This window comes from Somniosus microcephalus, chromosome 3 (assembly GCF_052327205.1).
Source record: "Somniosus microcephalus isolate GS21.2 chromosome 3, FLI_Smic_1.0, whole genome shotgun sequence".
Taxonomy (NCBI): Eukaryota; Metazoa; Chordata; class Chondrichthyes; order Squaliformes; family Somniosidae; genus Somniosus; species Somniosus microcephalus.
The window spans coordinates 3188530-3200899 of record NC_140989.1 but is presented as its reverse complement, the minus strand read 5'-3'; the positions used below and the strand labels follow the sequence as shown (position 1 = coordinate 3200899).

Below are 12370 nucleotides of genomic sequence, written 5' to 3'. Positions count from 1 at the left end.
AAGATCGAACTCGTCGCCACTGTAAAGTCTGTGGGTTGTATAGCGAAGTAATACACAGACTACAAGAGTAACTTAAACAGGACTTTACTATTCGAAGGTCAGGGCGAATCTGCCCAATAAATCCTGACACAGCACTTATATACTGGTGTGGTCACCGTCGGTATTACAGTATACAGCAGCCAAGATAAAGTAGTGCCACACCTAAAATAGTTCTCTTAAAGGTGAACGGTTACATACGATAGTTCTCTTAAAGGTAGAACAGTTACATACACTACAGTGGCAACAAGAGCAGGTCAGAGGCTAGGTATTCTGCGGCGAGTGTCTCACCTCCTGACTCCCTAAAACCTTTCCACCATCTACAAGGCACAAGTCAGCAGTGTGATGGAATACTCTCCACTTGCCTGGATGAGTGCAGCTCCAACAACACTCAAGAAGCCCGACACCATCCAGAACAAAGCAGCCCGCTTGATTGGCACCCCATCCACCACCTTAAACATTCACTCCCTCCACCACCGGCGCACTGTGGCTGCAGTGTGTACCATCTACAAGATACACTGCAGCAACTCGCCAAGGCTTCTTCAACAGCACCTCCCAAACCCGCGACCTCTTCCACCTAGAAGGACGAGAGCAGCAGGTGTATGGGAACACCACCACCTCCAAGTTCCCCTCCAAGTCACACGCCATCCTGACTTAGAAGTATATCGCCGATCCTTCATTGTCGCTAGTTCAAAATCCTGGAACTCCCTCCCTCACAGCACTGTGGGAGTACCTTCACCACACGGACTGCAGCGGTTCAAGGCGGCGGCTCACCACCACCTTCTCAAGGGCAATGAGCGATGGGCAATAAATGCTGGCCCTGCCAGCAACGCCCACATAAACAAATAAAAAAAATGCACTTTATCCAATGTCTTCTGAAAATTAAAATCTATTACGTTCCCTTTTCATATCCAACTGGGCAATTCTTGAAGAAACTCTCTTAAACCGATGAAACAAAACATGTTTTGGACTAACTGACTAATCCCAGCCTTTCTAAATATGCATGAATAATGATCCAGGTGTTGCCGTCTGGTCTAATCTCTTCTCTTTTAATCGACAGGAACTGGTGTGCCTATGTAGTTTCACGGGTGGTATCCTGTGTCATAGAGGACGGCATATCAACATACATCAAACCAGAGTATCAGCCCTGTGGATGGGGTCAGTTACAGTGCCCGCGGACAGTGATGTGAGTGTTGGGGTTCCAGGGATGCGAGTGTTGGGTTTCCAGGGATGCGAGTGTTGGGGTTCCAGGGATGCGAGTGCTGGGGTTCCAGGGATGCGAGTGTTGGGGTTCCAGGGATGCGGGTGTTGGGGTTCCAGGGATGCGAGTGTTGGGGTTCCAGCGATGCGAGTGTTGGGGTTCCAGGGATGCGAGTGTTGGGGTTCCAGGGATGCGAGTGTTGGGTTTCCAGGGATGCGAGTGTTGGGGTTCCAGGGATGCGAGTGTTGGGTTTCCAGGGATGCGAGTGTTGGGGTTCCAGGGATGCGAGTGTTGGGGTTCCAGGGATGCGAGTGTTGGGGTTCCAGGGATGCGGGTGTTGGGGTTCCAGGGATGCGAGTGTTGGGGTTCCAGCGATGCGAGTGTTGGGGTTCCAGGGATGCGAGTGTTGGGGTTCCAGGGATGCGAGTGTTGGGGTTCCAGGGATGCGAGTGTTGGGGTTCCAGGGATGCGGGTGTTGGGGTTCCAGGGATGCGAGTGTTGGGGTTCCAGGGATGCGAGTGTTGGGGTTCCAGGGATGCGAGTGTTGGGGTTCCAGGGATGCGAGTGTTGGGGTTCCAGGGATGCGAGTGTTGGGGTTCCAGGGATGCGAGTGTTGGGGTTCCAGGGATGCGAGTGTTGGGGTTCCAGGGATGCGGGTGTTGGGGTTCCAGGGATGCGGGTGTTGGGGTTCCAGGGATGCGAGTGTTGGGGTTCCAGGGATGCGAGTGTTGGGGTTCCAGGGATGCGAGTGTTGGGGTTCCAGGGATGCGAGTGTTGGGGTTCCAGGGATGCGAGTGTTGGGGTTTCCAGGGATGCGAGTGTTGGGGTTTCCAGGGATGCGAGTGTTGGGGTTCCAGGGATGCGAGTGTTGGGGTTCCAGGGATGCGAGTGTTGGGGTTCCAGGGATGCGAGTGTTGGGGTTCCAGGGATGCGAGTGTTGGGGTTCCAGGGATGCGAGTGTTGGGGTTCCAGCGATGCGAGTGTTGGGGTTCCAGCGATGCGAGTGTTGGGGTTCCAGCGATGCGAGTGTTGGGGTTCCAGCGATGCGAGTGTTGGGGTTCCAGCGATGCGGGTGTTGGGGTTCCAGGGATGCGGGTGTTGGGGTTCCAGCGATGCGAGTGTTGGGGTTCCAGCGATGCGGGTGTTGGGGTTCCAGCGATGCGAGTGTTGGGGTTCCAGGGATGCGAGTGTTGGGGTTCCAGGGATGCAAGTGTTGGGGTTCCAGGGATGCGAGTGTTGGGGTTTCCAGCGATGCGAGTGTTGGGGTTTCCAGCGATGCGAGTGTTGGGGTTCCAGGGATGCGAGTGTTGGGGTTCCAGGGATTCGAGTGTTGGGGTTCCAGGGATGCGAGTGTTGGGGTTCCAGGGATGCGAGTGTTGGGGTTTCCAGCGATGCGAGTGTTGGGGTTCCAGGGATGCGAGTGTTGGGGTTCCAGGGATGCGAGTGTTGGGGTTCCAGGGATGCGAGTGTTGGGGTTCCAGGGATGCGAGTGTTGGGGTTCCAGGGATGCGAGTGTTGGGGTTTCCAGCGATGCGAGTGTTGGGGTTCCAGGGATGCGAGTGTTGGGGTTCCAGGGATGCGAGTGTTGGGGTTCCAGCAATGCGAGTGTTGGGGTTCCAGGGATGCGGGTGTTGGGGTTCCAGGGATGCGGGTGTTGGGGTTCCAGGGATGCGAGTGTTGGGTTTCCAGCGACGCGAGTGTTGGGGTTCCAGGGATGCGAGTGTTGGGGTTCCAGGGATGCGAGTGTTGGGGTTCCAGCAATGCGAGTGTTGGGGTTCCAGGGATGCGGGTGTTGGGGTTCCAGGGATGCGAATGTTGGGGTTCCAGGGATGCGGGTGTTGGGGTTCCAGGGATGCGAGTGTTGGGGTTCCAGGGATGCGAGTGTTGGGCTTCCAGGGATGCGAGTGTTGGGGTTCCAGGGATGCGAGTGTTGGGGTTCCAGGGATGCGAGTGTTGGGGTTCCAGGGATGCGAGTGTTGGGGTTCCAGGGATGCGAGTGTTGGGGTTCCAGGGATGCGGGTGTTGGGGTTCCAGGGATGCGGGTGTTGGGGTTCCAGGGATGCGAGTGTTGGGGTTCCAGGGATGCGAGTGTTGGGGTTCCAGGGATGCGAGTGTTGGGGTTCCAGGGATGCGAGTGTTGGGGTTTCCAGCGATGCGGGTGTTGGGGTTCCAGGGAAGCGGGTGTTGGGGTTCCAGCGATGCGAGTGTTGGGGTTCCAGCGATGCGAGTGTTGGGGTTCCAGGGATGCGAGTGTTGGGGTTCCAGGGATGCGAGTGTTGGGGTTCCAGGGATGCGAGTGTTGGGGTTCCAGGGATGCGGGTGTTGGGGTTCCAGGGATGCGGGTGTTGGGGTTCCAGGGAAGCGAGTGTTGAGGTTCCAGCGATGCGAGTGTTGGGGTTCCAGCGATGCGAGTGTTGGGGTTCCAGGGATGCGGGTGTTGGGGTTCCAGGGATGCGGGTGTTGGGGTTCCAGGGATGCGAGTGTTGGGGTTCCAGGGATGCGAGTGTTGGGGTTCCAGGGATGCGAGTGTTGGGGTTCCAGGGATGCGAGTGTTGGGGTTCCAGGGATGCGAGTGTTGGGGTTCCAGGGATGCGAGTGTTGGGGTTCCAGGGATGCGAGTGTTGGGGTTCCAGGGATGCGAGTGTTGGGGTTCCAGGGATGCGAGTGTTGGGGTTCCAGGGATGCGAGTGTTGGGGTTCCAGCGATGCGAGTGTTGGGGTTCCAGCGATGCGAGTGTTGGGGTTCCAGGGATGCGAGTGTTGGGGTTCCAGGGATGCGAGTGTTGGGGTTCCAGGGATGCGAGTGTTGGGGTTCCAGGGATGCGAGTGTTGGGGTTCCAGGGATGCGAGTGTTGGGGTTCCAGGGATGCGAGTGTTGGGGTTCCAGGGATGCGAGTGTTGGGGTTCCAGGGATGCGAGTGTTGGGGTTCCAGGGATGCGAGTGTTGGGGTTCCAGGGATGCGAGTGTTGGGGTTCCAGGGATGCGAGTGTTGGGGTTCCAGGGATGCGAGTGTTGGGGTTCCAGTGATGCGAGTGTTGGGGTTCCAGCGATGCGGGTGTTGGGGTTCCAGGGATGCGAGTGTTGGGGTTCCAGCGATGGGGGTGTTGGGGTTCCAGCGATGCGGGTGTTGGGGTTCCAGGGATGCGGGTGTTGGGGTTCCAGCGATGCGGGTGTTGGGGTTCCAGCGATGCGAGTGTTGGGGTTCCAGGGATGCGAGTGTTGGGGTTCCAGCGATGCGAGTGTTGGGGTTTCCAGCGATGCGAGTGTTGGGGTTTCCAGCGATGCGAGTGTTGGGGTTCCAGGGATGCGAGTGTTGGGGTTCCAGGGATTCGAGTGTTGGGGTTCCAGGGATGCGAGTGTTGGGGTTCCAGGGATGCGAGTGTTGGGGTTTCCAGCGATGCGAGTGTTCGGGTTCCAGGGATGCGAGTGTTGGGGTTCCAGGGATGCGGGTGTTGGGGTTCCAGGGATGCGGGTGTTGGGGTTCCAGGGATGCGGGTGTTGGGGTTCCAGGGATGCGAGTGTTGGGGTTCCAGGGATGCGGGTGTTGGGGTTCCAGGGATGCGAGTGTTGGGGTTCCAGGGATGCAGGTGTTGGGGTACCAGCGATGCGAGTGTTGGGGTTCCAGGGATGCGGGTGTTGGGGTTCCAGGGATGCGAGTGTTGGGGTTCCAGGGATGCAGGTGTTGGGGTACCAGCGATGCGAGTGTTGGGGTTCCAGGGATGCGAGTGTTGGGGTTCCAGGGATGCGAGTGTTAGGGTTCCAGGGATGCGAGTGTTGGGGTTCTAGTTCCCGCAGACAGTGATGTGAGTGTTTACTGATTTTGAGGTGAGCTTGAACATGATGGAGATACTGAGTGATGTTAAGTTTGGATTTGGCTCTGGGCGTTCTTGGGTGAGTTTGTATCGTGACAACATCCGTGCTGAAGTTGTCGTTTTCTGAAATGTCCCTCTCGCAGGTATCGTTCCTTCATGAAACCGCGATACAAGATTGCGTACAAAATGGTTACAGAAATGGAGTGGCGGTGTTGCCATGGTTACTCAGGAGATGATTGTACAGTGGGTCCATTGGAACAGACTGAAGTGGGGACTCCAAAACCCCGGCTGCCAATTCCAGCAGATTCCAGGCCTGGGACAAGGCATCCGGCCGGGTCACCAACTGAAGGCAAGAGAAATGTTGGCCATTCGGGACAGGCCCGCACTGACCACTGGGGTACCTCACTCCCCACACTGACCCCTGGGGTACCTCACTCCCTGCACTGACCCCTGGGATACCTCACTCCCCGCACTGACCCCTGGGGTACCTCACTCCCCGCACTGACCACTGGGGTACCTCACTCCCCGCACTGACCCCCGGGGCACCTCACTCCCCGCACTGACCACTGGGGTACCTCACTCCCCACACTGACCCCTGGGGTACCTCACTCCCCGCACTGACCACTGGGGTACCTCACTCCCCGCACTGACCCCTGGGGTACCTCACTCCCCACACTGACCCCTGGGGTACCTCACTCCCCGCACTGACCCCTGGGGTACCTCACTCCCCACACTGACCCCTGGGGTACCTCACTCCCCACACTGACCCCTGGGGTACCTCACTCCCCACACTGACCCCTGGGGTACCTCACTCCCCGCACTGACCCCTGGGGTACCTCACTCCCCGCACTGACCCCTGGGGCACCTCACTCCCCGCACTGAGCCCGGGGCACCTCACTCCCCGCACTGACCCCTGGGGTACCTCACTCCCCGCACTGACCCCTGGGGTACCTCACTCCCCGCACTGACCCCTGGGGTACCTCACTCCCCGCACTGACCCCTGGGGTACCTCACTCCCCACACTGACCCCTGGGGTACCTCACTCCCCGCACTGACCCCTGGGGCACCTCACTCCCCGCACTGACCCCTGGGGCACCTCACTCCCCGCACTGACCCCCGGGGCACCTCACTCCCCGCACTGACCCCCGGGGCACCTCACTCCCCACACTGACCCCTGGGGTACCTCACTCCCCGCACTGACCCCTGGGGCACCTCACTCCCCGCACTGACCACTGGGGTACCTCACTCCCCGCACTGACCACTGGGGTACCTCACTCCCCGCACTGACCCCTGGGGTACCTCACTCCCCGCACTGACCCCCGGGGCACCTCACTCCCCGCACTGACCCCTGGGGTACCTCACTCCCCGCACTGACCACTGGGGTACCTCACTCCCCGCACTGACCCCTGGGGTACCTCACTCCCCGCACTGACCCCTGGGGCACCTCACTCCCCACACTTACCCCGGGGCACCTCACTCCCCGCACTGACCCCCGGGGCACCTCACTCCCCGCACTGACCACTGGGGTACCTCACTCCCCGCACTGACCCCCGGGGTACCTCACTCCCCGCACTGACCCCCGGGGCACCTCACTCCCCGCACTGACCCCTGGGGTACCTCACTCCCCGCACTGACCCCTGGGGCACCTCACTCCCCGCACTGACCCCTGGGGTACCTCACTCCCCGCACTGACCCCTGGGGCACCTCACTCCCCGCACTGACCCCTGGGGTACCTCACTCCCCACACTGACCCCTGGGGTACCTCACTCCCCGCACTGACCCCCGGGGCACCTCACTCCCCGCACTGACCCCTGGGGCACCTCACTCCCCGCACTGACCCCTGGGGTACCTCACTCCCCGCACTGACCCCTGGGGTACCTCACTCCCCGCACTGACCCCTGGGGTACCTCACTCCCCGCACTGACCCCTGGGGCACCTCACTCCCCACACTGACCCCTGGGGTACCTCACTCCCCGCACTGACCCCCGGGGCACCTCACTCCCCGCACTGACCCCTGGGGTACCTCACTCCCCGCACTGACCCCTGGGGCACCTCACTCCCCGCACTGACCCCTGGGGCACCTCACTCCCCGCACTGACCACTGGGGTACCTCACTCCCCGCACTGACCCCTGGGGTACCTCACTCCCCGCACTGACCCCTGGGGCACCTCACTCCCCACACTGACCCCCGGGGCACCTCACTCCCCGCACTGACCCCCGGGGCACCTCACTCCCCGCACTGACCCCCGGGGTACCTCACTCCCCGCACTGACCCCCGGGGCACCTCACTCCCCGCACTGACCCCTGGGGTACCTCACTCCCCGCACTGACCCCTGGGGTACCTCACTCCCCGCACTGACCCCTGGGGCACCTCACTCCCCGCACTGACCCCTGGGGTACCTCACTCCCCGCACTGACCCCTGGGGTACCTCACTCCCCGCACTGACCCCTGGGGTACCTCACTCCCCGCACTGACCCCTGGGGTACCTCACTCCCCGCACTGACCCCTGGGGCACCTCACTCCCCGCACTGACCACTGGGGTACCTCACTCCCCGCACTGACCCCTGGGGTACCTCACTCCCGGCACTGACCCCTGGGGCACCTCACTCCCCGCACTGACCCCTGGGGTACCTCACTCCCCGCACTGACCCCTGGGGTACCTCACTCCCCGCACTGACCCCCGGGGTACCTCACTCCCCGCACTGACCCCTGGGGCACCTCACTCCCCACACTGACCCCTGGGGTACCTCACTCCCCGCACTGACCCCTGGGGCACCTCACTCCCCGCACTGACCCCTGGGGTACCTCACTCCCCGCACTGACCCCTGGGGCACCTCACTCCCCGCACTGACCCCCGGGGTACCTCACACCCCGCACTGACCCCTGGGGTACCTCACTCCCCGCACTGACCCCTGGGGCACCTCACTCCCCGCACTGACCCCTGGGGTACCTCACTCCCCGCACTGACCCCTGGGGTACCTCACTCCCCGCACTGACCCCTGGGGTACCTCACACCCCGCACTGACCCCTGGGATACCTCACTCCCCGCACTGACCCCTGGGGCACCTCACTCCCCGCACTGACCCCTGGGGTACCTCACTCCCCGCACTGACCCCTGGGGTACCTCACTCCCCGCACTGACCCCTGGGGTACCTCACACCCCGCACTGACCCCTGGGATACCTCACTCCCCGCACTGACCCCTGGGGTACCTCACTCCCCGCACTGACCCCTGGGGTACCTCACTCCCCACACTGACCCCTGGGGTACCTCACTCCCCGCACTGACCCCTGGGGTACCTCACACCCCGCACTGACCCCTGGGATACCTCACTCCCCGCACTGACCCCTGGGGTACCTCACTCCCCGCACTGACCCCTGGGGTACCTCACTCCCCACACTGACCCCTGGGGTACCTCACACCCCGCACTGACCCCTGGGATACCTCACTCCCCACACTGACCCCTGGGGTACCTCACTCCCCGCACTGACCCCTGGGGAACCTCACTCCCCGCACTGACCCCTGGGGAACCTCACTCCCCGCACTGACCCCGGGGAACCTCAGTCCCCGCACTGACCCCTGGGGTACCTCACTCCCCGCACTGACCCCTGGGGAACCTCACTCCCCGCACTGACCCCTGGGGCACCTCACTCCCCGCACTGACCCCTGGGGTACCTCACTCCCCGCACTGACCCCTGGGGTACCTCACTCCCCACACTGACCCCTGGGGTACCTCACTCCCCGCACTGACCCCTGGGGTACCTCACTCCCCACACTGACCCCTGGGGAACCTCACTCCCCGCACTGACCCCTGGGGAACCTCACTCCCCGCGCTGACCCCTGGGGCACCTCACTCCCAGCACTGACCCCTGGGGCACCTCACTCCCCGCACTGACCCCTGGGGCACCTCACTCCCCGCACTGACCCCTGGGGTACCTCACTCCCCGCACTGACCCCTGGGGTAACTCACTCCCCACACTGACCCCTGGGGTACCTCACTCCCCACACTGACCCCTGGGGTACCTCACTCCCCGCACTGACCCCTGGGGTACCTCACTCCCCGCACTGTCCCCTGGGGTACCTCACTCCCCGCACTGTCCCCTGGGGTACCTCACTCCCCACACTGACCCCTGGGGCACCTCACTCCCCACACTGACCCCTGGGGTACCTCACTCCCCACACTGACCCCTGGGGTACCTCACTCCCCACACTGACCCCTGGGGTACCTCACTCCCCACACTGACCCCTGGGGTACCTCACTCCCCGCACTGACCACCGGGTCACCTCACTCCCCGCACTGACCCCTGGGGTACCTCACTCCCCGCACTAACCCCTGGGGTACCTCACTCCCCACACTGACCCCTGGGGTACCTCACTCCCCACACTGACCCCTGGGGTACCTCACTCCCCGCACTGACCACCGGGTCACCTCACTCCCCGCACTGACCCCTGGGGTACCTCACTCCCCGCACTGACCCCTGGGGTACCTCACACCCCGCACTGACCCCTGGGGCACCTCACTCCCCATACTGACCCCCGGGGTACCTCACTCCCCGCACTGACCACCGGAGTACCTCACTCCCCGCACTGACCCCCGTGGCACCTCACTCCCCGCACTGACCCCTGGGGTACCTCACTCCCCGCACTGACCCCTGGGGTACCTCACTCCCCACACTGACCCCTGGGGTACGTTACTCCCCGCACTGACCCCCGGGGTACCTCACTCCCCGCACTGACCCCCGGGGCACCTCACTCCCCGCACTGACCCCTGGGGTACCTCACTTCCCACACTGACCCCTGGGGTACCTCACTCCCCGCACTGACCCCTGGGGTACCTCACTCCCCACACTGACCCCTGGGGAACCTCACTCCCCGCACTGACCCCTGGGGTACCTCACTCCCCGCACTGACCACCGGGATACCTCACTCCCCGCACTGACCCCTGGGGTACCTCACTCCCCACACTGACCCCTGGGGTACCTCACTCCCCGCACTGACCCCTGGGGTACCTCACTCCCAGCACTGACCCCTGGGGCACCTCACTCCCCGCACTGACCCCTGGGGTACCTCACTCCCCACACTGACCCCTGGGGCACCTCACTCCCCACACTGACCCCTGGGGCACCTCACTCCCCACACTGACCCCTGCGGTACCTCACTCCCTGCACTGACCCCTGGGGTACCTCACTCCCCGCACTGACCCCTGGGGTACCTCACTCCCCGCACTGACCCCTGGGGCACCTCACTCCCCGCACTGACCCCTGGGGTACCTCACTCCCAGCACTGACCCCTGGGGTACCTCACTCCCCTCACTGACCCCTGGGGTACCTCACTCCCCACACTGACCCCTGGGGTACCTCACTCTCCGCACTGACCCCTGGGGTACCTCACTCCCCGCACTGACCCCCGGGGTACCTCACTCCCCGCACTGACCCCTGGGGTACCTCACTCCCCGCACTGACCCCTGGGGTACCTCACTCCCCGCACTGACCCCCGGGGTACCTCACTCCCCGCACTGACCCCTGGGGTACCTCAGTCCCTGCACTGACCCCCGGGGTACCTCACTCCCCGCACTGACCCCTGGGGTACCTCACTCCCCGCACTGACCCCCGGGGCACCTCACTCCCCGCACTGACCCCTGGGGTACCTCACTCCCCGCACTGACCCCTGGGGCACCTCACTCCCCGCACTGACCCCTGGGGTAACTCACTCCCCGCACTGACCCCTGGGGTACCTCACTCCCCGCACTGACCCCTGGGGTACCTCACTCCCCCCACTGACCCCTGGGGCACCTCACTCCCCGCACTGACCCCTGGGGTACCTCACTCCCTGCACTGACCCCTGGGGCACCTCACTCCCTGCACTGACCCCTGGGGTACCTCACTCCCCGCACTGACCCCTGGGGTACCTCACTCCCCGCACTGACCCCTGGGGCACCTCACTCCCGGCACTGACCCCTGACCTCACTCCCCGCACTGACCCCTGGGGTACCTCACTCCCCGCACTGACCCCTGGGGTACCTCACTCCCCACACTGACCCCTGGGGAACCTCACTCCCCGCACTAACCCCTAGGGTACCTCACTCCCCGCACTGACCCCTGGGGTACCTCACTCTCCGCACTGACCCCTGGGGTACCTCACTCCCCGCACTGACCCCCGGGGTACCTCACTCCCCGCACTGACCACTGGGGTACCTCACTCCCCGCACTGACCCCTGGGGTACCTCACTCCCCGCACTGACCCCTGGGGTACCTCACTCCCCGCACTGACCCCTGGGGTACCTCACTCCCAGCACTGACCCCTGGGATACCTCACTCCCAGCACTGACCCCCGGGGTACCTCACTCCCCGCACTGACCCTGGGGCACCTCACTCCCCGCACTGACCCCCGGGGTACCTCACTCCCCGCACTGACCCCTGGGGTACCTCACTCCCCGCACTGACCCCTGGGATACCTCACTCCCTACACTGACCCCTGGGATACCTCACTCCCTACACTGACCTCTGGGGTACCTCACTCCCCGCACTGACCCCTGGGGCACCTCACTCCCCGCACTGACCCCTGGGGTACCTCACTCCCCGCACTGACCCCCGGGGTACCTCACTCCCCGCACTGACCCCTGGGGTACCTCACTCCCCGCACTGACCCCTGGGGTACCTCACTCCCTGCACTGACCCCTGGGGTACCTCACTCCCCGCACTGACCCCTGGGGTACCTCACTCCTCACAGTGACCCCTGGGATACCTCACTCCCCGCACTGTCCCCCGGGGTACCTCACTCCCCGCATTGACCCCTGGGGTACCTCACTCCCCGCACTGACCCCCGGGGCACCTCACTCCCCGCACTGACCCCTGGGGTACCTCACTCCCCACACTGACCCCTGGGGTACCTCACTCCCCGCACTGACCCCTGGGGTACCTCACTCCCCGCACTGACCCCCGGGGCACCTCACTCCCCGCACTGACCCCCGGGGCACCTCACTCCCAGCACTGACCCCTGGGGTACCTCACTCCCCGCACTGACCCCTGGGGTACCTCACTCCCCGCACTGACCCCTGGGGTACCTCACTCCCCGCACTGACCCCTGGGGTACCTCACTCCCCGCACTGACCACCGGGGTACCTCACTCCCCGCAATGTCCCCTGGGGTACCTCACTCCCCGCACTGACCCCTGGGGTATCTCACTCCCCGCACTGACCACCGGGACACGTCACTCCCAGCACTGACCCCTGGGGTACCTCACTCCCCGCACTGACCCCCGGGGTACCTCACTCCCCGCACTGACCACCGGGGCACCTCACTCCCCACACTGACCCCCGGGG

General features: G+C 63.8%; 1 protein-coding gene across 1 annotated transcript in view; it reads left to right on the top strand.

Moving 5' to 3' along the window:
• Positions 1 to 1031: 1031 nt before the first annotated feature.
• Positions 1032 to 12370, top strand: part of emilin1b (elastin microfibril interfacer 1b) — a 66931-nt gene continuing 55592 nt past the window's right edge. The window contains exons 1-2 of the mRNA XM_085978622.1: positions 1032 to 1222; positions 5193 to 5398. Of these exons, the coding sequence (XP_085834748.1) occupies positions 1047 to 1222; positions 5193 to 5398 (382 nt within the window). The 5' untranslated portion in view covers positions 1032 to 1046. The remainder of the gene's footprint in view (positions 1223 to 5192; positions 5399 to 12370) is intronic.